The sequence below is a fragment of the Lycorma delicatula genome, chromosome 1 (assembly GCF_047948215.1).
Source record: "Lycorma delicatula isolate Av1 chromosome 1, ASM4794821v1, whole genome shotgun sequence".
Classification (NCBI taxonomy): Eukaryota; Metazoa; Arthropoda; class Insecta; order Hemiptera; family Fulgoridae; genus Lycorma; species Lycorma delicatula.
This window is the reverse complement of record NC_134455.1, coordinates 103,231,482-103,258,382: the sequence shown is the minus strand read 5'-3', so window position 1 is coordinate 103,258,382 and position 26,901 is coordinate 103,231,482. Positions and strand designations below refer to the sequence as shown.

The 26,901-nt window shown below is 35.7% G+C and overlaps 1 protein-coding gene across 1 annotated transcript in view; it reads right to left on the bottom strand.

Moving 5' to 3' along the window:
• The window catches only part of LOC142318152 (sideroflexin-1-3-like), a 68,897-nt gene that overhangs the window by 29,174 nt on the left and 12,822 nt on the right, over positions 1–26,901 (bottom strand). Inside the window, exons 2-4 of the mRNA XM_075354697.1 lie at positions 4,807–4,980; positions 2,837–2,935; positions 593–668 (exon numbers count right to left, since the gene is read on the bottom strand). Of these exons, the coding sequence (XP_075210812.1) occupies positions 593–668; positions 2,837–2,935; positions 4,807–4,980 (349 nt within the window). The remainder of the gene's footprint in view (positions 1–592; positions 669–2,836; positions 2,936–4,806; positions 4,981–26,901) is intronic.

Here is a 26,901-nt window from a genome sequence, read left to right as displayed (position 1 = left end):
CCCCTCTTTATTTATATACACATAATTAATTTTAAAACTACTTGTATTTCTCTTCTGCTACCTAATCCAATAGTTGCAAATTTGCAATTCTTAATAAAAATACTTGAATTTATTTCAGTGCACCATAAAAATACTTCATATCAAATAAAATGTTCTACCAAAAGTGTGAAGTACAGTCATATAAATATGGTGCATGTAAGTGTGTGCATACTGAGTTTAAAAAATTGCTGAGAATGTTTTGGAAGAGGGAATTTATTACACATTACTGAAGTTATAATACTTTTCAGCATTAAACTCTTCAATACCATTTACTTATTTAACATATCATAAACTTACATTTTTCAGCTGCAAGTGCTTGAATTACAATAATAATTTTTCAGCGTATTTGGAATTCAGAGCAGAAATTAAAAATATCTGTGATATTATTATAAGACAGAAACTTTGTTCATATCAGCCAACCTTGTTTATGAAACATAGAATATGACTTTGTTAAAAAGAAATTATATATCATCTATATTAAATATATATGTGTTCATGTTTTTTATGTACATAATGCCTGTAAACACCACAACAATAAAATTTAAGAGCCTACCTTAGCCTGTCTGTTGAGAGTTAATGCTGTTACCAATGCACCTCCAGTTGCCAACACATAGGATATTCCCAGCTGCCTGTAAATAATATTCAAAATTACTTACAGATAGCTGATGACTGAGAATAAGGAATCAAATAATATCCTAAAAATAAAGGATAAAATAAAGATCAGAGGTAAGAGATAGGTAAAAATAAAATAATCTTCAATATCTGGCAATGAAATATGTTTTTCTTTTCAAAGTGAAAGTATTACCTGGATATTCTTGAAGTACAACTTCAGAGAAGTCAAGATTTAATTAATTTCCCTAGTCATTAGTTAACCAGAAATCACAAGATTATATTAAAACAAACTTTATAATGATTATTTATTAAGGAATAATAAAGAGACAGAATGTCAGACTTAAGAGAGCTGGAAGTTGTTAATGATATAATTCCATGATAAGTGTGAAAAATCTGCCATGAAACAGAGATAAAGTAAACTTACGAAAAGTAACCCTACTAGACAAGGATTTAGATGGGTTATTTCTATTTGCCAGTCAGAAGGAACATATTGTTACAATAATTGAATCAAAACTTCAGAGAATGTTTTGAAAGCGTTGAGATTTTACCATTTTCACATGCGGTTTTGATAGGCAAGAAGCATTCTACACTCACTATTAATATATTTTTGTTCAATTTTAAACTGTAGAATCAATTTAATCAGCATTTTTGATAATATAATATTTTCAAACACTTATGTACCCCATCAAAAAAGTTTGTGAACAAAAAATTTATATTTTTAAACTTATGTTTATAATATTTGAAAGTACTTTTTGGGAAATTAGCGCTGAGATTTTATTTTATTTAGTTTCTATTTACACAAGTGTATTGTATAAATTTTATACAGCTAATTTCTTTATAATTAAAAAAAAAATAATATGCGATGGCAATTTTAGAAAATAAATATGCTTAGTTGTATAAGATTATAAATAACTGCTAACTCTGACCTAGATCTTGTCGCAAATACCATTAAAATGAAGAATATAATTTATGTGGAATCCACATCATGCGGCATGTATTTATGAGCTCTAAGAGCATCATTTTTATATTCCTCACACTCGCTCTAGAGTAAAATGTTTACGAGACAGCAACTGTTAAAGCTAAAAGTGAAATTAATAAATACATAAACAGAATTTATATGAAGAGATTTATGCATTACATATAGCTTGCAGTGGGTGTCAAGGGAAATGATAAACAAGGAAGCACACAAAGCCAAGTAAAAGAAGGCAGGTAAGTTGGTGGTTAAAGGGAAGAGGAAAAATAGTTTCACTGGCCAAGATGTAATCAAACCACTAGCAACATATATTACAGCAACAAACTGAGACTACATTTATTTACCAAACAGTATACTGAATGTAGAAAATAAGTCATTTTAGAAACAAAAACTAATAACTAACAAAAGCGTTAATAACCTTTAATTTTAAATATATATAATATAATATATATAAAACTATTAATTTTTAAACATCATAAATTAAGCAAGTAACTGTAGAAATAAATTGGTACAAAAAAGATCTCATGTTTAAATATAAGAAAGGTGATGTTTAAAACACATTTTACTTAAATTCATAAGGTTAATATTAGCCAGTATAACATTATGAGATCCCCTTACGTAGTTAAGTAGCTGAAACCCTGTTATTTTCAGTTCCTATGATAGTCAGCAGTATGTATCTGCAGTGTTAAGAAGAATTCCCATAAATGACATGAAACTGGTAGAAAAAAACGTGTTCAAGGAAAAGACATGCTTCTAATTTTTAAAAAAGAATATATCAAAGGAGAAAAATATGATTTACATTGTAAATTATAATTAAAAGACTGTAATACTTAGAAAAAGTCTCAGGATCTTACATAAAAGAATTTTTTCAAACGGTAACTTTATTGCTAATGACCATTCACCCATTCCACATAATTACAAAAAGACAATTCAATGAGAGAATAAATTATTATTTGACCTCAGAAGAATGGCTATCAGAAGTCAGGTGTGTAATAAAAAACTATCAATGCCTTCAGCAATTAATAACAATGGTGCAACAAATTATATGGGATATTAGCATCTGAATATAGTTACCAAATGACAGAAAATCATATTTATATATTTTATCAGTAAAAATTCAACGCTTTAGCTCCAGCTTTCAGCTGCTTTCTTTCTTATAATTCCATATCCCAGCTCCTTATATCTAGATGTGCTTATTAAAAATTTACTCACTGAAGTGTAATAGGTTCATCACCACTGCGATTAGTATAGTTAACCAAGGCCATGCAAGACTGATTGAACCATTGCCAGAATGTAACTGCTGCATTTGATCTGAAACAGAAGAACAAAGAATTTCTACAGAACATAATAAATATAAAATAATAATAAATAACAAAGTTCCAACCAATAAAGATTAACAGCATGATTCTTTCAAATGTCTGACTTTCAGTAGTTATCTCTGGGCATTTATACAATAACAAGAACTTTACTTTTTCCTCTAATGATTAGAGGCACTGTATATGTTGCACTGGCTCTCAATGTAAAGTATCCATTAATTTGGTGCTTCACTTATTTGTCCTAGTCTTACTTACAGTTGTGCCAACTCAATCAGAATTGCTTTCTTTTAGAGTAATGGTGTGCAGAAACTAGAGTAACAAAGAATTTAGTTATTGAGTGGAATATCACCTTCTTTTCAGAATGCTTTGTATGCTGTTTGTGACATATGTTTGGCTGGGTGAAAAATACATTTGTAAATCACTTCACTCTTTACTTTCCCTAGTAATCCTGATACAACCCATTCTTTAGCTGGCTATTTCAAATTCAGGATTGATTTTTGTCTCATGTCAGGTTGCCTACAACTGCTTAGATATAGCAAATAACAAAACATATGCACATTAGGTTTATAAATAGTACTGCATCATGCACATTTACATTATTCAAATAACTACAAATGGAAATAACATATCTTTGCAGTTTTTGCTGATATTTGAATTTAAAAAATATTTTCTACTACAAATAAATTTTTCATGATATTAATAGATTCATCATTATAGATATTTAATGTGTATAGTTTAATAATGTTCATAATATTCTAATTTATTATGTAAATCAATGGTTCCTAAACTTTTCCAAGCCCTTTCTTTGTCACGGTGCCCTTTTTCAATTTTTTTCTATGGTGCCCTATCATAAGTAAAGTATGACTACTTGTAAGAGATAAAAATAAATAAAACTAATGTATCTTCATTATTTTTTTAATTTATTAACAATAAAATAATAATTATAAATGTCTTGGTTCAATTAATTATGAAGCTTTTACAATATTTTGCAACACCCCTGTTAAGAGGTTGTAACTCCTCGGGGCACTATGGAGCACAGTTTGGAAATCACGAATATAAATTTTTGTATGCTCCACTAATTATGATAAATTAACATGAATTTTTAAATTTGTGATTAAAATTTTTTATAAATAATGTTAGTATTATTAATTATTTGTTTAAGTGTATCTTTCTGTGTTTAAAATATTTGTTATATAAGAAAATCTGTATTTACTGCTATAATTATATAAAATGTAAAATGTATTATTTTAATTGATCATTTATCAAAGGATGTTAATGTTTCAGACAAGATTGTAAAATGCATCTCTAACCAGGTTCTGTAACAACTGATTCATCTCATCAAGAATCATTTTGAAATAAATAATAAGTGGCAAAGATAATTACTTGGAGTCAGGAACCCAATGTTTTTGTGCAGCCTTATCCTTCTCCTGAGCAGTTTACAACTACACATTTGACTGACTCCCGACTTCTAAAACCATAATAATACTTTGATAAAAACATAAACCAATTGCAAAGATACAAAGCGTAATGAGCTAAGATAAATATTCATAGAAAATCATTGGCAGTTGAGTTATTTCAGCAATTTAAGATACAGAATCTGAAAGATTTAAAGCTAGGTCTGATATTTAAGACCTAGATATTGGTCATTAAGACATATTCTGGAAAAAAACTTTAGAAGAAATTCAGAAACAATAATTAAAAAAAACTTCTTTAATTAAAATGACAGAAAAAATGAAGCTTGAAACATCAGCAGTGGGTTTAATAAAGGAACCACATACTTCTTTGTAAATATATCAAATAATCTTAACATAATAGGTAAGGTAATATAACATAATAGATAACATAACATAACATAATAATACTTACTTATAGAAAGTCATCATTCCTGCAGTAATAAATGTATTCAACGGCATCTGCGCTGCCATTCGACCAATAAGTAACATTTTTTCTCCTGTATCTGGGTGAAATGCAGAATCATACAGGTATTTTGCTCTCCATACATCATCCATGGTGGTACCTGACTGTAAAGATTTTCCGGCCCTTTAAATAATTATTTTAAAAAGTGATTACTTAACACCAAATAAATATATTTCTATAATCAAGGTTTATGGTACTACTACGTTAGTTTATTTATATGAAGTAATTATTAATTTAAAAAAATGTTGTATCTAATTATAACAATCCTCAAAATGTTTAAAAAAATTATAATTCCATACCCTTCAGAATATCTGCTTACTTAATGTTTTGTTCATAAATGAAATTTAAAAGCAAACTACAGTTAAGACATTTCCATAAGAAATGGGTTAAGTGATGGGAATAGTAAACTTAAAATTTAGGATATATCTATACTTTAATATACAGAAAAATAACTTCATTAAAATTTGTTAAAAACATACATTGCAAAATTTTTTTAAAAAGCATTCTGAGATGTTGAAAAACATCACAAGTTCTCCCAGGACTTTCATAACCTATTTTACTAGTGAAAATAATGGAAAAAGTTTATATAAACATTTGTCTTAAAATGCTCCGTTTGCGAGTTATGGCTCGTGGAAGATTTCGCTCGGATTTCAGCTAACCCTGTGAAATGTGGTTATACTAAAATTTTTAGGGCGTTAATTATGGGCAGAATTATTTCATATGTTTTTTCACTTGAAAAATTGAATAAAATAACTCCCACAATCGTATAGGCAGTAGAGTTTGAGAAATCTAGGGTGAAAACCAATACATTGGGGTAAAAAAAACCTTTTTACTTCCTTGTAAGAAGTAAAGGAAGTATTGTGATCGCGAATAATTTCGGTCTCCAGATTTCATATCCTTTTTTCTTTTTTTTACTTCCTTGTACGAACTAAAGGAAGTGTTGTAATTGCGAAACATTTTGGTTTTCATATTTCAAAGGAAATATCCATTTTAACCATCCCTGAATCCATTTTAACTAGTTCCGACGTGACATCTGCACGTACGTATGTATCCCGCATAACTTAAAAACGATTAGCCGTAGGATGCTGAAATTTTGGATCTAGCACTGTTGTAACATGTAGTTGTGCACCTCCTTTTTTTATTTCAATCGAAATTAAAATTAAAATTCTAATTAATGAAATATTTGGATCTTAAAGGGAGGTACATCGGTTCGAATCAGACTCCTTTTGTTTTTTTTTTACTTTATTTTTTTTTAACTCTCCTTTTTTTAAATTTAGATATATTGATTTAATAATTATTAAACCGTGATTGCAAAAACATTTTCACAATAAATAATTATTCAATGATAATAAAAAGAAAAACATTAAAAAATTACACTGATAAACATAATTTTTGTTTATTAACACGGGATAGATGATTTTAATCAGTTTTTTGGTGCTGAAAACGAATATGAACTCAGAATCTTTCTATCACCCACACATTTTTTTATGAAAAAAATTATAATTTTTTTTCATTTTTAATGTACAGTTAGCATCTTGTACATTTTAAGCTCTTATATTGTATTTTGTTATCTCATTTTTTATTGTTTAACTTTGTTAACATAATTTGTAAGCTATAAATAAACAATACTAGACAAAGAATTATATCATAGTCACATATTATGAGATATGTACCTATGGTTTGGCGTAAATCAAAGGATCATGTAACCGATTGTTACTTTTAATTAACAGGTCTGTCTGGAATTTCTAAAAAATCTAAACATACTGTAAAATAAACTTCACAGTGAAATTATTCCAGTAGTGAGCCACCTGTAAATGCATGTTTCGAAAGCAGCGATAATAAACTATTCCGTTTTGTGAACTCCTGTATACTGGTTACAAATATTAATTTTGGCCTCACGGTGTAGAATAATAAGTTTTTATCATTGGATTATTTGGTAAACAATTTATTTAAAGAGTAATCAAGGAACTTTTACTCTATCCTAATATTTCCGGTAAGATTGCTGAATTAATGTATATATATAAAAATGAATGTTTGTCTGTCTGTATGTTCATCCCATAGTGATGAAACTTTGGGGAATGGTTGGACGCATGCCAGGGAAGGTTTCTGAATTAGTAAAATACGAGGTTTTCCGAAATTTTCCCAATAACTCCTACAATTACTATACTTGGATTATGATAAAATGTGATATTTTTAAAAATAATATTGTACTTTAAAAATCTGGAGTTCATATAAAGGTATCAGACATAGAACTGTAAGATAAAGGTGATTTGATATTTTTAAAAATGATAGCGTAATTAATTTAAATCTGTTATTTTGAAAATTAAAACACAAAACTTTCGATAGTTGTGAACATTGCATTCCGACATTTTCATTTTCAACCAATTGCAACGCCATTATTGTGCAGGTATGACTCCCAAAAAACGAGCGATCGGTCGTTCTACGTCTCAAGCACAAAAGAAAAAGGCAACACGAGCAAATTTATTTCATGGGAAACACTGATGAACAAATCGATCAGAGCAGACAAAACACCTCTTGGCCAACACGAAAGACGATACAATGCACCAACAATTGATGAAGTGGCGATCGTTATAGTTGACGAAGAATTAACCCATGTGATATAATTCTTCATCACAGAAATGGTATGTTCAGAGAGTCACAGAAACACATCGCTCAAACGACGGATTGCAATATCCGATTATATTTTGTAAAGGTGAAGATGGATATCATTTGAATATCAAAATGAGAAATCCACAAACAGGTGAGGAAACGAACAAGAAAGTCAGTGCCATGAATTACTATTCCTATAGTTTGATTCCTATAGTTTGATGATTCGTGAAAACTCTGAAAATCATATATTGAAATGTCGACAATTGTTCCATCAATATATTGTCGATATGCATGCGAAAATCGAAACCGAACGACTTCTCCACATTCGATTGAATCAAACAAAGTTGCGTTCAGAAGAATACATTCATTTACGTGATGCAATTGTTAATGATGGCAATGTGAATCCCAACCGAATTGGGAAAAATGGTCATTCTGCCGGCTACATTCACAGGGAGCTCATGGCACATGCATGAATACGCACAAGATGCAATGACATATGTTCGCGCATATGGCCGTCCAGATCTGTTTATTACATTCACATGCAATCCTACGTGGGAAGAAATTAAAGAACTTTTGTTATCTTTACATCATCTTCGGATCGTCATGATATTACCGCACGTGTGTTCAAACAAAAATTGAAATCTTTAATAGATTTCTTTGTTAAGCATCAGGTAGACACGCTGTTGGGTGTATTCCAATGAGTGGCAAAAACGAGGATTGCCACATGCATACATTTTAATTTGGTTGATCACAAAACTCACACCAGATCAAATTGATCAGGTCATCTCAGCAGAAATACCGGATGCCAACAGCGATCCAGACTTATTTGAAGTCGTCACAAAAAACATGATTCATGGCCCATGTGGTGTACTTAACAACCATTCACCATGCATGTCTGATGGGAAATGCATAAAACGATACCAAAGAGCTTTAATTGCCGAGACTATCATTGGAAATGACGGATATCCACTCTTATCGTCGACGATCAACTGAAGATAGCGGCAAATCCATCACTTTAAAAGTACGGAACAATGATGTTGAAATCGATAATCGTTGGGTTGTACCGTATTCACCGTTACTCTCGAAGACGTTCAAAGCACATATCAATGTCGAGTATTGCAATTCGGTGAAATCGATCAAGTACATTTGCAAATATATCAACAAAGGAAGCGATATGGCAGTTTTTGGTTTGGGAAAAACAACTAGATCTATCGATGAAATCAATCAATATCAACTGGGACGCTACTTCAGTAGTAATGAAGCAGTATGGCGCATTTTATAATTTCCAATCCATGAACGACATCCAACAGTTGTTCATTTGGCAGTGCACCTTGAAAATGGCCAGCACGTGCACTTCAGGACAGAAAATGTACGTACAAGAGCATTGTCACCACCAGTAACAACGTTAATTGAATTTTTCTCACTGAGCAGCGAAGATGTATTTGCAAAAACGATACTTTACTCTGAAGTGCCATTATATTACACATGGAATGCATCAGCGGAAAAGTTTCAACGCCGCAAACAAGGCAAAGCAGTTGAAGGACATCCCAATTTATATTTGACCGACGCGTTAGGCCGTCTGTACACTGTTCATCCAAGCAATGCAGAATGCTTTTATTTGCGATTACTGTTAATCAACGTACGTGAACCGACATCCTTCGAACAATTGAGAACACTGAACGGCCAAGTTTGGGCCACATATCGTGAAGCTTGCCAAGAATTAAATCTTCTTGAAAACGATGCACATTGGGACACTTCACTCGCAGACACTTCGACTACTGCTTGACACAGCAAATACGCACTTTATTTGCGATAATATTGACAACGTGTGATCTATAGGAAATAATAATATTGATCAAATAATAATATTTGATCTTTCGGATCAAATCCGAAAGATCTTTGGGAAAATTACAAAGACTACATGAGTGAAGACATTTTGCATCGTTTGCGTACAACGAATCAAAATCCAGACATTCAATTTTCACCAAACGTGTATAATGAGGCATTGGTTGCGATTGAGGACATGTGTTTGGCAATCGTTAACAAAGCACTGGTACAACTGGGAATGCCTGCGCAAACTGGGAATCGATCCGCAAACAGCCTTTTCGATCGTGATTTGCAACAAGAAACATACTTTGACGTTGACGAATTAAGTAAATTTATTCAAATGACTCTTCGAAATTTGGTTCTAGAACAACGCATAGCGACAGAATTAAGCATGCTATCACAAGCAAAAGCAGTGGGTTGTATTTCCTGGATGCGCCCGGAGGAACAGGAAAAACTTTTCTCATTTCACTTATTTTGGCAAACATACGATCACGAAATGATACTGCACTGGCAATCGCATCATCAGGCATTGCAGCAACTCTTCTGGATGGAGATCGAACAGCGCATTCAGCACTGAAACTGCCGTTGAATATCCAAATCACTGAAAGACCAACATGCAATATCACCAAAAATTCCGGAATGGGTAAAATACTCCAAACGTGTAAACTCATTATATGGGACGAGTGTACTATGACGCACAAAGCATTAGAAGCACTTGATCGTACACTAAATGATTTAAGAGAAAATCAACTGCTCTTCGGTGGCGCAAGTATTTTATTGTAAGGTGGTTTTCGACAAACTCTACCAGTAATATCACGTTCAACACCAGCTGATGAACTCAATGCATGTCTCAAATCATCAGTTTTATGGCAACACGTACATAAATTGAACTTGAAGACCAATATGCGTGTACAACTACAAAATGGTGCATCCGCCGATCGTTTCGCAAAACAATTGTTGGATATTGGGAATGGGAAAATGGCCATCGATGAATCAACACAATGCATTACACTGCCAACAAATTTCTGTAAAATCACAGCAACCACCGACGAGAATTGACAAAGTTTTCCCAAATATAGCACAAAATTACAGAAATCATCAAGTGTACGGGCTGAATTAGCAGCCAAAAACAACGATGTCAATACAATCAATTTCAACATTCAAAACAAAATCCCAGGTGACACGACAACGTACAAGTCCATCGGTACTGTAATGAATCAAGAGGAAGTTGTCAATTATCCAACAGAATTTTTAACTGATTCCATTCGAATTCAAACGTATGCAGTTTCCGATGCGATTCGCCTTTGCAATGACCATCAATCGCTACAAGTGTGTGGACTGAATTTGGAAAATCCATGCTTCTCACATGGACAGCCGTATGCGGCCTGCTCACGCGACGGAAAACCTAATTTATTTGTGTACACACCAGAAGGAAAAATAAAAAAATATTGTGTATCCAAAAGCACTTCAATAAATAGCATTCAATCGAAAACTTGAATTGTCAGACTTTTTTCGATAAAATGACTAAAAATACATAATGATCTAAAATAAATTGAATATTGTCGTACTTTACAATAAACATTATGCTTTGGAAATAAGTTTTATTTTTAATTTTTTTCCTGTTCGAATTGAATGATTATAGGTATGACAGGACAGCCGAGAGTTCCAGCGTTCAAGTCCTAGTAAAGCCAGTTATTTTTACATGGATTTGAATGCTAGATCGTGGATACCGGTGTTCTTTGGTGGTTGGGTTTCAATTAACCACACATCTCAGGAACGGTCGAACTGAGAATGTTACAAGACTACACTTCATTTACACTCATACATATCATCCTCATTCATCCTCTGAAGTATTATCTAAACGGTAGTTACCGGAGGCTAAACGGGAAAAAGAAAGAAGGTATGACAGGACAACATCTGACGGGAAGACAGATGTTGTTAGGAAGACATCTTGTCTTCTTTGCCATTTTCATTTTTCATATTTAGCAATTATGTTGTTGAAGTTGACGTTTTCAATATTTTAAAAATAGTTTTTTTTAATTATTAATGACAGGTCGTAATTTAATTATAACTTAACCAATACCAGTAACCTAATACAACTTTGATTCAAAAATCCTAGTAAAACTTACCAAAACTGAGATTTCAATGAATAGCCTACATATTTTTTCAAGAATTCATTTTTATTTTTACATTGATTTATTTTTGTAAACACTACCAAAGAGAAAATAAATTGTAGAAAAATTTTAATTATGACTGTTTTTGTAGCAATGAAAGATTATTATTTAGTGTGATTTAACTAACAGCTGTGATCTCTTCTGACAATTCTTGAGATTGTGTGAGAACGACCCCATCACTGTAGTTAGTCCAAATGATAGCAACTATCTCAGGACTTTGCAGATTGGAACCTACGTCATTTTTAAATGATTTACATAGTCCAGCTGGGTGGAAAAAATGGACCTGCGCATCATTTTCGAGGCTAATATCTACCACTTCTATCCACCACTGTAATAATTCTATCCACTTCTATCCGTCATACACAAGCAATAGAGTCTTTTTCCTTAATGAAAGTGGTACAATACTTTACACAGGATTGTCTTCATAGTCCTTGGAGTCTGAAGTAAAGTAACATCTTACAATGCCTTCTGACACAGGAACATATTTGTGATAGCTTCTAGTATCAACAACTCTTTCGCAGCAGTCAAAATGTTTTTTTATTTTTTTTCTGAAATCTTAGCTATCACATCTGATTTAATCAAATGTTTATCAGTTTTTAATTACAAAATTAATACATTTCATCAGTGTTTATTATCTGACTGTTTAATGGCCTTTGCCACCTCTCATTTTATGAAATAAATCATCATATTCATGTGAAGAAGATTGAGCTGGATTTTTATTTTCAGAAACTTTTGAGTCAAAACACAATTCAAGATTCTTTTTTAATTTTTCAGATACCTTATTTATTTTTAATTTTAATGCTGATGTCCTTTGATCAATGCATACTTTTTTTTTCCAATTTGATGGAGCTGATACATCCAAAATGCTGCAAGCAACATCTAATTGTTCAAAATATTATGATGCGGAGCAATGTATTGCTCTTGATCTTTGCATTCATACAGTTCTTTATTCTGCTGAGAAAAAATAACTGAGAAACAGTTAACATGAACTGAGATTTTCCATGAACTAAATTTTAATTTGGAAAAATGTGTTCTTTAAGAGCTTGCTCTACTGTTATTTGTCTTAAGTTAGTAGTTTTTAAATGAAATCTCAAAGGGTCACAACAGAACCATTCATACAAGTGACTGAATTTTGACAAAAAGTTTTTTCATGATATTTACAAGCACTAGTAACATTTGAATTAACATATAAAAAAATAATTGTAGACTTATTAAAACTAGTTACTAGAGGTAGTAAAGAGGTGAGAGGTGGTTAGTAGAGGTAGTTAAAACTAGGGGATGAAGAATTTTGTAAAAGCATTAGATGAAGATGGAGATGGCTTTAAATATTAAGCTGGGGTTTTTTCACAATTAAGTGAACTTAATACAATCATACCGGGGACTGAATTTTGACCAAAACGTTTTTTCATGATATTTTCAAACATAAGCGACATCTGGATTAACATGTAAAAACAAAATTTTTGGGTTTTCATCACTAAATTCACAAATTTTAATGAGTTTATTTGGCACTGTACCACACACTGTTTTATGAGACTCTTCATTCACATAAATTCCTATGGAACATTGTTCTTAAACTGATTTTAAAATTTGCAAATATAATATTATTAAGTAAAACTTATCTATTTAATAAAAACTTACAAACACAGGATGAAATTTAAGATACTCTGTAAAGATGTGAACAGGTCACTGACTAACGTCAGACTGACCAGTCTGTAACTGCAAAGCTAAATGATACAACAAGCATAAATGAGCATGTTGCAACATGAATTTTCCTGACGACTGGAAATGACTTCAAGCACCTATTATAACATGAACACTGCAGTTCAATGGTTCAAACAAGTCTATTTCAACTATAACAATAAGTATAAAAATATTAAAGTGTCATGAAGACAAGAAACCACCTTGGAGCACTTAGTGAGTCAAAATGGTATCGCTTTTTAACAGGTTTTTCATGATTTTTGAGAGGTTATAACTTTTTTATTAGTACAATACACAAGAAAACTTTTTATTTTGCCATAAACATCTACAAAAACACTAAGATGTGCAAATTTGAGATTTTGATCACCCCCCCCCCCCAACCAGAGTTATTTGAAGCCAAAATTTGAATTTTTAAAAAAAAATTATTTTCAATAATTCATAAACTTTCAGGCATAATAACATTACCAGAAATATTATTTATGGTAAAACTACTAGCACATATGTACATATAAAATATATGTTCAAACTGTGTATACCATGTCTGCTTCTTGAAAAAAATTACTGTAAGTGTAATTTCACAGTGTTTCATGTTCAACTTTATCGGTAATTTTCTCATAAAAAGAAGAGAGATGAGTAAATAAACCACTGAACCAGTCTTTTATCTTGAGAAAATATGAATAAATTGCTTTTTGTTTTATCCTTCCACGACCAATAGGTCTTTAGTTATGATTTTTTCTGTAAACCCTTATAATCACAAAAAAATCCCTTTCGCTTTCGGCACGCCGGAAGGCGGAAGTATATTTCATCGGTACTAAGTAGGAGATAAAAAAGATTCCTACCTTAATGTTAAGAAAAACTTCAAATTTACTCAATATTATAATGGTTGCATGTGAAAAAATTTCACATGTTTAGCGTACGATAAGCCCCATCTTCTTACAATTCCAGCAATATTTTGGTCATCCCTTGCTGTAAGGATTGGTCATATCAAAAACTGATTCAGACAAAAGTTTTAGGTAATGTTTAGAGGACTAACGACCACTTTAAACCGATTCGTTACTGTGCCTATTAAGGGAGGTACGATTTTTTTTGTCTTCGAAATCCTATTTTTTCCATGCCCTGGGGCAGTGTTTAGTGATATCAGAAAACTTTACTTACATAAGTTTTAGGTCCTTATCCAAAGAAAAATAGGAACTTTAAACGAATTCGATATTTTACGAAATAAAAAAGTTATAGTTTTGTTTTTTTTAAGAACCCCCCCTCCACCATTACCGCCCCAATGGTTTGATTTTGCCCATTAACGAAATCGACCGATTTGAAAGTGATTGACCCAAAATTAAGGCACTATCGTGTCAACAAGAACATATAACTTTTCAACTGATGGTAGTTTTGGGGTCTGGGGGATGTAAAACGCAAAGATATGTTGAAATTTTCCGGAAGTCAAATCATGGTACCCACTACAATAGGTAGCTTTCTTATGAAATCTACCTAATAGGTATACGCACCATAAATACTACATCGTGGAAACCGGTGTTCTTTGGTGGTTGGGTTTCAATTAACCACAAATCTCTGGAATGATTCACCTCAGGATGTACAAAGTCACTTTCAGGTCAGCAATGATTCGCCGTGAGTGTTCATCATACTTAATAGCTTTTAGAATTTTTGACATATTTTCATAAGTTTCTTTCATTTCTACAGCCTGTGCGACCGGTAGAAAAGAAAACTTATTCAAATTATACAACACTGCCTTTAAGCTTCTATTTGATGAATCTATAATTAAATGCCAATTATGAGTAACATATTCAATGTCCAGTTCAGGCATTAGTCCTGTAACATCATGGCAGGAACAAATTAAACCATCTCTTCTAAAGTATTTCAGTAATATTTTCTTTTCAATTTCTATACACTGAAATTTTAGAATCCTTGTTCATTAAATTTCATTTATTAAGACGTGAACCTAGGAAAGTAGTTTCGACAAATATAAGTCACGAATTAGGTCGCTCAGTTCTGTTTGTGATGAGGTGAGCTTGCTGGGGAATCAGAAATTTCTTTACAAGAAGTTGGAGAAATTGGAATCGGTAAATCAACTCATGAAGTACTGGTCTCGTAGCTGAACGAACATTTGGGTATGCAATATTGCGTTTATTGTTTGAATTGAAACCAGTAACATTCGTTAAGAAAAATTGTAGTCATCATAACGGTTAGCCAAATCATAGGTACACCAAAGGTAAATGCTCTTTTTTCCTTTTAATTACTGAGTTAATTTAACACAGCACTTGATGCGTGATACATGTGGAGCCCAGGATTTATCTTGGTCTCCCAAGGGACAGTCAAAATAGTGTTTTTAAACAGTTTCCAGCAGATTCGATACTGGTTTTCGATGAGTTTTCGTGGTGAATTGTTCGCAAACGTAAAAAGAAATATTTGGAGAATATTTACAAGCCCTTCCAGGACCAATAGTTCTTTAGATATGATTTATTCCCTAAACCCTTACAATCACAAAAATAGGTGTGCATACCGTATGGGCGCTACAGGTAAACTGCTTAAATAAAAGATTTAAGAAAAATAGTTTTAAGGTCCTGAGACATGTAGGAAACAAGTAGGTAAGTTTCATTTTTTGAATTGGGCAAGCAACCATCCTTGGGTCACTTCAAATGGACTAAGCCTTCTGTCCGTGTATGCTCATTGCGTTAGATTGTTGGCGCCAACTCGAATGAAATTTGCCTTGTAGTTAAACAAAACTTACTTGAATTGTCAATTTTTATTCCATTAACTGTAGAAGTTCAAGCAAAGCAAAACGTCTCTTTTTTATTTTGAAGGGGAAAAACGCTTTCGCGTTATCATCGCCCGGAATAAAAAGGTCTCATACGGAATTAAAATAAGCGTAATATAATAAAAAAAAAAATTAAAGAAATCTTATATATAAAAATCTCGTGTCACGATGTATGTTGGGAATCAACTCCGAAACTACTGAACCGATTTTGTTCAAATTTCGTAACATCTGTAATTTGGTCCAACTTAAAAGATACGATAGTTTTAAACTCAATTATTGACCTCAATATTTGTTATTGTAAATTAAATGTTTATTATATGACAATAGTGTGTATTTATTGGTTAGTTCTATGAATTCCTAATAGACGGCGGTGTAAGTTAATTCATCGAAACAACTCTCTAACATCTTTTGACATCTAGGTTGCGAAGTCATCCGGTAGATGGCGTTGTTTCGATTTTTAGGTAATACATTCTATTCGACGTCATATTTGTTTATGTTCACGACATATAACCGTACTATTTTAATTTTTCGTGAATGATTTTTATAATTATACTGTGTATTGTGTTATAATTGTGCAGTGTATCGTTTGGATATTATTATAATTTTTAACAGAAAAATAATAACAAACTTTATAGATAACTTTTTTGTCTATTAATCTTCATACCACCTCACCTTTTTATTTATTTATTTTTTTTTTTTGTATTTTATTTTGATTTTTTAATCTGTTAATTGTTAATTAATTCATTCATTAATTTTGATCTAATTAATGAAAATATTAATAAAATTGATAATATTTATTATTTAAATAAATAATAAATATTATCAATTTTTTTTTTCCAATTTCAGTATAATGCCGCGGAAAAATCTAACCTTAACAATGCGTGTAGCAAAGATGTACGATACATGCGTGTTAAGAGAGCTCATGAATCGGTAGAACAAATTGCAGCAAGAAACGCAGCTCAATGAATCAGAACAGCAGAAATTCGTAGACAAGAATCTCGAGAACAGCGAGATGAACGTCTGCGACAAAATATCTATTTACCGTGTTCGGGTTTTAATTTTTTAAGAAGTGCGACAATGACTCTTACCAACACAGCTCCTGCCATTATTACTGTATATGTGACACGACTGGCTGCACCAACCTCTGGGTTACTTAACTAAAAACCATAAAATAAAAAACAATTGACTGCGACGGGAAAGGTAAGCAAACATATTTAGCGAGCGAAGCCGCGACGGGGATGCTAGTAAAAATATATAAAATTCAACTAAAAATAAAAACTTTACAAAATCCGTGACGGGGTGGAAAGGGTCCCTCCCTTCTCTGATAACATAAATACTAAGAACTAACATAAAAACTATAACTAACATAAAAACTATACCTAACATAATATTAAAATTAAATAAAACTTAAAAACTAATATCACTAAAAACGTATAACTAATATCACAGTCGGAATCTTAAATACGATAAAATTTATTTAAAAGAAAAATAAAAACAAAAAACATAAAATTTACATAAACATAGAATTTCACAATACCCGAGAGGGGTGGTGTAAAGGACCCCTTCTCGGATAACAGAATAAAAACCCAATATAAAAATTAAAGAAAAAAACAGACACATTAAAATCTTTTCCAAAACAAATACTATACAATATCAAATTTTAGATATAAGACCAACAAGATGCAAAAACAGAAACAGCCGGTCTAAAAATTCATTATCATTGCCCAAAAGTTGACGTACATTTCTGGGCAATTTAAATTTACGACGCAACGCCACATAACGTGCAGTCCATAAGCATGTGGTGCACAGTCATGCGGTAGTTGCATCGCGCGCATTGTGATGCGTATCCTGCTGATATCAAATACTTGTATGTTATTCTGGTATGTCCTAATCACAATCGACAGAGGACCACTTTTTCTCACGACGAATTTTTCTGCATAAGAAGTCCCATGTCATCACAGAATCTTTAATCTGCCGGAGTTTGTTATCAACGGTGACCATCCAGTCACCTTGCCATTTTGCTTTAAGAGACTGTTTTACGTAATTAATAAAGTCCGAAGTAGCAACACAAGTGGTGAAGGGAGGTTGATTACAAGCCTCTTTAGCAACGGAATCTGCACTTTCATTACCTGGAATTCCCACGTGGCTATGAATCCAACAGAAATTCACTGTGAGTTGCGATGATTCAATTCAGCTATGATTTCAGTGACCAACAGATGTCTTGAGTAAACATTTTCTAAAGCTTGGAGTCTCTACAAATAAGGATATGGCGGTATTTTGGATTAACGATATTCAGTGCCTTATTAATAGCGTACCAGTTCAGCAGTAAATATACCTGTGATATTACGCAGACCAAATATATATATAGTCTGCTATTAAGAATAAATAAGCTTCCAACAGTATCATTCTGTTTCGATCCATCTGTTTCGCTCTGAAAACAGTTGTTTTATCTGTGGATATAAACCTTAAGCATTTCTTAAAATAACTGAATTAGCATCAAATATGGAACAAGTCAAGGAGTGAAAATAATATTTTAACCCCTGATAATAAACTATTTTCAGAGCAATCCCAAATCTTTTTCTATAAAATAAAACTACGATATAAGAGACAGAGATAAGAAATCAAGGATTCAACTTCTTGGCTACAATGAAGTTTGCTTTACTGTTTTAATGACACACGGAAACCTTCAAAGGACTGAGCATCACATGTAGTCCATGAGTAGGAGAGGCTGTTTGACTGTAGAGGATTTGTCATTAATGTCAGTATTATTTTAGATGTGTTACCTGCCTCATACGAAGCAGCCAGTTGAGAGACTTGTAATTTGGCCAATAGTATGAAGGAATCATGACAGTATGACACATCAGAATGATCATTATGCTGACCCAACCAATCACAAGTCTTCCATCACTACTAACAAGAGTGCCATCAGGGAAAACACAGAATTCTCAAGAAGAGGAAGATGATAATGAATCAGGATTAAACAGATAGAAGCTTGGCCATCTCACCCCTGACAATCTCTGCAGTAATTCTTACTGCCTGCTGGTGAATCAACCCCAGTACCTTGACCAGCAAGATTTAATGTAATAAATTACTTTTCTTAGCCCTCCAACATTCAAGGTCTTCCTCCATTCAAGTAAAGTGACAATAATTAATTCTTATCTAAGTCTGCTATTTCTTAACTTGACATATTTCTACTACGGTAGAATCTTCTCCATTCACAGAAAATAGATTTCCAGCATTTACAAGCTAAGAAAACAGTTAAAAAGTAAAAGATCAAAAAATTAAACCTTCCCTTTTTATCAAAACTTTTCAATTTATATACCTACGATAAATTTTAGTAAAAAAATATTAATGATAAGAATTAAAACATAAAACATCAAGTTTCACACAAATTTTTCTGAATTTTAAAATTGTTATGGGTTTCTTCTGCTATCTTAAGGGGACATTTTTTTGTGATTTACAGAATGTGGTTAAATTAAGATCTGGTGGCTAATTTAGTCACCAAATAAATTACCCAGTGTTCAGACATGGAAGAATTAGACCAATGTCATGAAAACTCACTGCATCCGTAAACATACCACGTTTTATTGCTGCAGCCTTTTTCGATGACTCAATAATCATTAATAAATTAATAACATTAGTATTACTATTCGATTCTCACTAAGTCTATGTTCTCAACACCTAATGGTAGAGTACCTACCAAATCTAACCTGCTTCAGTAATGTTGTTGAATAGAAGATATTTTGATTCCTTCCATTAATTTTTCCTTCACTTACATTCGGAAATTTCTGCCTGATGCACACAAATTTGGGACTATCCTTCATTGCTTTTACAAACTTTTTCAGTAGTCCTAGCTTGATATGGTGAAAGGGGGGTACAAATATTTTTTTGGGTTCAACTAAGGGCTTATGAATAACATTTTTCCATTTGGAATTAAGTTGTCTCGTTTCTTCCACTCTTTGATAACATAATGTTTATCCGTAGCTCGGCTGTCCCATTCGCAAAGAAAACACATGTACATAGTATGGCCTAACTGCATGTCTAACAAAATGGCTACAACTTTCAAATCACTACAACATATGTTACAGATATGTTTTTTATAATTTATTTTTTCAAGAACATCCTAATCACATCGTATGTCACTTTCAAATTAATACTATAAGCAATTGCTATCGAAGGGGTACCGTTGTGTAGTAGAATCTTAAACTATACTTGGATGAATCTATGAAAAGGTGCCAACTCTCAGGTTAATGAACTTGTCCTAAGTGTAACAAAAGCTCATGATTATTTGTGCAATAAACAAAATTATTTTCATCCAGTACTGTGAAAGTTCTTTTTGTTAGTTTCGAAAGCCTGAAATTTTTGTATTTTTTTAAAGTAAATTCTAACCTTGCAGTCTTAATCCTAACAGTTCAGCTTGATATTTTATAAATTTAAATCGCTAACCAAATCATTTAATTCACCTTGTGATATAAGATGTGGCTTACTGGAAGATAATTCAAAATCAAAATCATTGTTGCCTGATTCTTCATCACTGCTTTCAAAACATACATTTTCATGTGGCTAAGGAACTGGGATAATTTCACTGTGAGGTACAGGCCTGACTGCAGATTGCAATGAATTATATCTTACAGAATTTTTAGATTTTTTATAAATTCCAGTCACACTTGTTAAACAAAAGTAACAATCTGTTACATGATCCTTTGGTTCATGCCAAACCATAGGTACAACAAATGGCCAAGCTTTCCGTGTATCTTTCAGCCACCCTCTTAAATATCAAAGAGTCTCTGTTTAGCAGTGGTTGTGATAGTACGTGTTTTCTAGTGCTTTGTGTTGTGTATGTGTACCTGAATAACATTTCCAGTGTCGTCAACAACATACCGTTACGTTAGGACACCCAGTCCAGCCAGCGATAGCGTTATATCTTTTGTTTTATTTTATTTTAAATAAGTGTCTAACAATATACTTTCAAACTATTTTATAAATTAAGTAGTGATTAGTATTAAGTAAATAATTTTTACTTAAATTTTATTTAGTCATTTACTGACAGAGACTTTTCCAGGTTTAACCACAATCTTGTATTAGCAATTTACGCTAATATAAGCCGTTATCCACTTAATTTTTCTTTTTTCTTTTTAAATAAGTTAATTTATTATTTTTGACATTTTAAACTTATACTAGTGTTAAAAAATAGATATAATTTTTTTTCATTAATTTAGGTTAATGGCGACTAATCGCCCACCACCTCCTCCTTCTCCATCACCGGAAATTTCTGGCGGAGAGTTTGTAACTTTGGGAGCCCGGAAAGCGCGAAGCGTTGGTAGCTGTGGACATTGAGTCCACGCAGCCAACCACAACCGAGAGCGGTCCGGAAACGGCAGCCGCCACCATGGAAGTTACAAGGGAAATACTCTCTTACAAACACCGGTCGAGAAGGAGAAAATCCCGCCCATAATGTTGGGCTGCCCTAGGGAGTCCAACGGCTTTCACAGCTCTCGTCGAGGGGGTTCGAAAATCTTGCCTCACGGCCTGAAGAAGTAACTGTAGCTGGGAAACCGGCCCCGGCTCCGATGCAACCCCGCGTAGGTATGCTGAGATGGTCAGGGACAGACATGGAAACAACCAGCCTAAGAAACCTGAGGTTGCGTTTGTTAACAGGGCGGAGGGCTCGACCTATGTCCAGCAGTCAGCTGAAGAAAGACCTCCAGGTTGCCCTTCGGGATGACCGGAAAGGTCTTAAAATTAGTTACAATTAAGAGACCGGCAACGGGTTAGTTTTGGTAGCGGATTATATGGAGACCATTCGGGCAATTACAGATTCCGCAGCGGTTAAGCGGTTGAATGTAAAAATAGACCCGAAAAAACGCGTAAATCCTGTATTATATTCTATGATATTGACTGTAACCTGACCGACGAAAATTGTCTTGTCCCTCATTAGGGAGCAGAACACTGATTTGAATGAAGCCGCCTTCCGGCGGGTCTGCAGGTTGGTCTTTAACGGGTGTGATACCCAGAAATATGTGGAGTCTTCGAGGTAAGTTCTAGTCTCTTTCAAAAATTTACGTCTATTTTTGAAAGAAGGCAGACTATTTATCGATTTAGGACGACGAACCTTTTCAGGTACAAATATTGACATCACCATTGGTAGGGACATTACTGGCAGGGTCCTTGACTGGTCAGTGGCCGATGACTGTTCTAGCGATCATCGGTTGATACTATTCGAAATAGTGGATGAGTTGCGCGATGGCCATGGGGGACACTTTCCTGTTTACCGGGGGCGCTTCCTGCATAGGAAGGCGGACTGGCCGAAATTCTCTTCTTTGTTGGAGTCTAGACTGGAGATTTTTTCTCGAGACCTTGACGGCCTGCCATTAGATGTTCTGGCAGAAAATTTCACTTCTGCGGTAGTGGCAGCGGCTGAAGTCGCCATTCCTAGAGGCACTGACCGAGAACGTATATCTGTTTGGTGGTTTTGGAATCTGACAGCAATGAAGCAGTCTGTGAACCGACTCAAAAGCGCTGCGCAACGAGAGGGTGATCCCGATCGGCGTGCGGCCCTAACTGCAGATTACCGCAGAGCGAGGGCTAGGTACTTTCACAGCATTAGGTTCTCCAAGCGTAATTCCTGGCGATCCTTCGTTCAGGAGCAAGGGAATAAAGACCCTTGGGGCGTTGTGTATAGAGTCCTTGGACATAAGCGCAGGAAAGATGTCCTCCTGTCAGCTTTGTCAAATCGCGAGGGTGTGGTAATTGATAGGGACCATGTCATTTTTTTGCTGAATGATTTTCTCCAAGATGAAACTATGGTGGGTGAGGTTTCATACCACCGGCGTGTCAGGCGGGAAGTCGTGATTTTCGAGACCGACATTTCAATCTTCTGAGATCACTGAGGCGGAAGTGCGCTAGGTGACTTGTAGCATAGCACGGCACAAGGCCCCCGGATATGATTGTATCATAGTGGAGCTCCTAGTCCGGGCGCTTCCAGTTGTTTTTGGTCCTCTTAACTAGAATATATAATAAACTGCTCTTCTCCGGCCACTTTCCGGCGTGTTGGAAGCGTGGAGATCTGGTATTGTTGTTCAAAGGTGGCGACAAAGATCCTAATGTTAGTTCTTCTTACCGTCCACTAACGCTCTTACCAGTGATCGGCAAAGTTTTTGAGTAGGTCCTATATTTGCGTAAAAATGTTAGTTTAGCCACTGATCATTTGCTAATTGACAACCTGTGTGGTTTCCGACCGGGCAAAAGCACTGAGGATGCCACACTAAAGTTGATGGATATAGCTTCCTCTAGTCCATGTAAATATGTATTAGGGATTTTTCTGGATATATCCGAGACATTTAACTACTTATGATGGACCTCTCCCCTACTTCAAATGAAGAAGCGTACACGAAATGAACTAAAAGTACTCTCAAGTTATTTCAGCCATCGGACCGTTTCCCTGCATGATGGCGGCTCGGAGGTTCGTAAGCCCTCAGGCCAGTGTTCTGTTTCCTTCTTTGGATCATAGAATTCGATTCGATGTTGCGTTTAAGGTTGCCATGTGATTGTCGTGCAATCGCTTAATGACGACGCGCTGCTACTGATTGAAGGGGATTCACGTAACAAGGTGGAATTCCGAGCTGCTCGTGCTTGTGAGTCACTCCGACTGTGGAGTCTCCAACATAAGATAATTTTCAGCCAGAAAAACCACAATGATGTTGCTTAAGGGCCACTTGGCTGCTTCCCGATGAACCCGGGTTCGGATGGCTGGACTTCCCATTTGGTACGTTACGACTCAAAAATACCTGTGTTTTATCCTTGAGGAGAATTTTTGGTTCAAGGAACATCTAAAGTATGTGGCAAAAAAGGCTGCTGATGCTTTTTATGGAATCCGCAGAGTCATTCATCCCTATTGGGGGTTGAATTACTGTACTATGCGTATCCTTTACAAAGGTGTCAGCAAAGCTATTATGCTGTATGCTGCGCCTGTCTGGGCTCACCGCATGGCTTTTAGGTATTTTACTGCGGGCCCAGCAACTCCTCTTGCTGGCTGTTATAGGCAGTTACAAAACAGTCTCGCGGGAGGAAGTATGTGTTATAGCCGGAGTCAAACAAATAGATAAGCTAATAAGCGTAAGGGACGCTACATTTCCAAGGTAAATAACCTATTGACGTCAGAACGAAAGCAGGAGATTGAAGTCAGAGACCTTGCGTTTTGGCAGGTCAGGTGGAACGAATTCCCCACAGATCGCTACACATGGCATATTTCCTACAGTGTCAAATTTAGGTGCGATTATATGGGTCTCCCCCAAACGGTATATCATACAGTTTCTTTCCGGGCATGGTGTCTTTCGGACGAGTTTGGCTAGATTTCATTTGGTGGATTCGAGTCTATTCCCGGATTGCGGGTCTGATGGAACCAGTTGACCACGTCCTCTACGTCTGTCCCCGAATTGAGGTCGAACGTTCACGAGCTGTTAGGGTACTTGAGAGAATACATTCCTTTCTGGATCTCCCTATCAACTGGATGACCTGCAAGGATTGGTCTATAGTGGCTGATTTTCTTCGCGTTCTTGCGGTGTGTAGGTCTGCAGAGGGAATTTAATCGAGGTACTCGATCATGGTAGAATCCCGGGTGGCTAGGGTTCCGGCTTAGGCATTGGATTGGTTGGAAGTAGGCGTATTGGCATCGTGCCACGGTAATATTGGTATTGTTTGTGATTCGATTTGGGGCTCCCGCTGGTAGGGGTGGCTGTGCTGCCGGGGTATGGTGCTCGTGCGACCGGTGGCGTGGTTTCCCTCCACCGGTGGCGGTCCTGATCGTGACTTGGTAATGCCTCGCGAGACACCATGATGGGATCAGGTGGGAGTGCGGGGTTGGTCCCCGGCTTCTGCGTGGACCGGAATGAGGTTGCGTTCCCCTTGTTAGGTGACCTAAATCGGTCGACTTATTTAGGTGTAGGTCTGAAATTTGTATGTTGCGTAAAACACAATTTTGATTGGTATAAATGTAGCATTGATTTAACTTTAAACTCGTTCGTTTTCTGAGGCATTCACAGTCACGAACGGTGTTAAGTCTGTACTAGGCAAGGGGTTCGCGCTTCTGCGGTTTCGGTCAGTTAGTTTGAGGGAATCATTTTTGGTTGGATGTGAAGATGTCCATTTGAGACCTACGTGAAGGCGAAATTTGATATGTATTTACTAATGCAAATGTCTGTTGAGGCATTTACATCGATGGCATCCCGACCGAGGCCTGGCTGATGACTGAGACGTAATCAGATAGAGGATCTAAAGAAGAACTCCGATAAAGCCCCTCAGGGCTTGGAACGGAGGGGGTGATATGGCGACTGGTACAGTCACAAGGTGGGTGTCTTCCCCCTACGGGGTTGGGATGCCCTAGGGAGTGGTCCACGTTGGCGAGAGCCACATCTGCCGTAGTCCGCGGGCGCCTGGTCGCAAAAAGAACCGGGCTCTCAATAACTCAATAAGGCTGCAATTAAGGAGCGAAGGCGATTTCTGGGAAGTGTAGAGCTTTCTGTGCTCGAAGGGCATCGCCTTTCACACTTACAAGCTCCCTAAGGAGAGGGAGCTTAAAGTCATGGTCCGAGGTATCCCCTTTGGGACCGCCTGCAAAGAAGTGGGAGAGGAGCTCTCATCACTAGGCTATGACGTGGCGTCAGAGAAAAAGCTGACCACAAGACACGGTAGGGAAACCCTTACGTGCCTTGTAGCACTTAAAAGAACGCCAGCCACCAGGGGCATCTTCGACCAACAGTATGTTTTACTGTAAAATAACAGCAACGGCTATGTATTAAGAGGGGGTCCCCCTCAATGCCACAGATGCCAAACGTTAGGCAATTCGTCAAACTATTGCTGCAGAACACATCTCTGCGTCAAAAGTGGTGGGGATCTCGAAACGACGGCTTACCTAAAGTCGCGAAAAGAGCCGGCATCGTGCGCGAATTGCAAAGGGCCTTATTATAAGGGGTACCCTTATAATAAGGAGCACTTGGCAGACAGAAGGGCACACCACAAAAGTCTGTGATCACTGACGGGCGTAGCCGGGCGCGGGTCGCTACGGAGGTACCAAAAACCCAGCCGCAAGAGTTTCAGCCCGCGGCTACCCTGGAGGAAAAAGAGGCGCCACTTCCTCCCACACCGCAAAAGCCCCAACGGACCGATAAGGTCCGTTTGGGCTTTTGCGGTGTGAAGGTCCGTTCATGATAAGGTTTCGGCGACCGAGAAGGTCGCGGCCACAAAATTGAACAAAACCAAAATTCAGACTACCCCACAGGCCATAAAAGAAACCAAAAATTCGGGAAAACCACAGCGGATGATAACCAAAACTCAAACTGTGGCAAAACCCATACGAGCTCCCGAGGCTCGATGCCCACCAAAGGTGGCGTCAAAAATATCCCGCCGCACCAACGGGAAAAAGCCGGAAACCGCGTCCTTGAAGGAGAGCTCGAGAACGACTTTCTGGCGAGGATGTCAATAAAGGATGTTCTATCCGTAATTTTGACTGTATTGCCACCTGCTGCAGGCGAAATCTATTAGGGACCTACTCCAGTCCTTGATTTAATACCTTACTCACCCGATATGGCTAGGCAAACTTTGCAACTGCTGCAGTGGAATGCGCGTTCCGTAGCAGGCAAGACGGCGGAGCTATGCCGTCTGGCCGATGACCTACAAATTGATGTGATACTGTTAGCAGAAATGCACCTCAAGCCGGACAAATCACTGACCCTACGGAACTATTTCATTTACAGAACCGACAGGGTAGTGCCTCGCCGAAGCCCCGCTAGAGGCGGAACGCCTATTTTAGTCCACAAACCAATCACGCATATGCGGATCGAGATCCACACCGATGACATGGAACAGACCTGCACACATGTGCAACATCTAGGCGCATTATACAGATTGGTCTCGGCATATAATAGGGCGAACTCAGCTGTACCTGGCGCTGACCTAGATGCCGTGCTG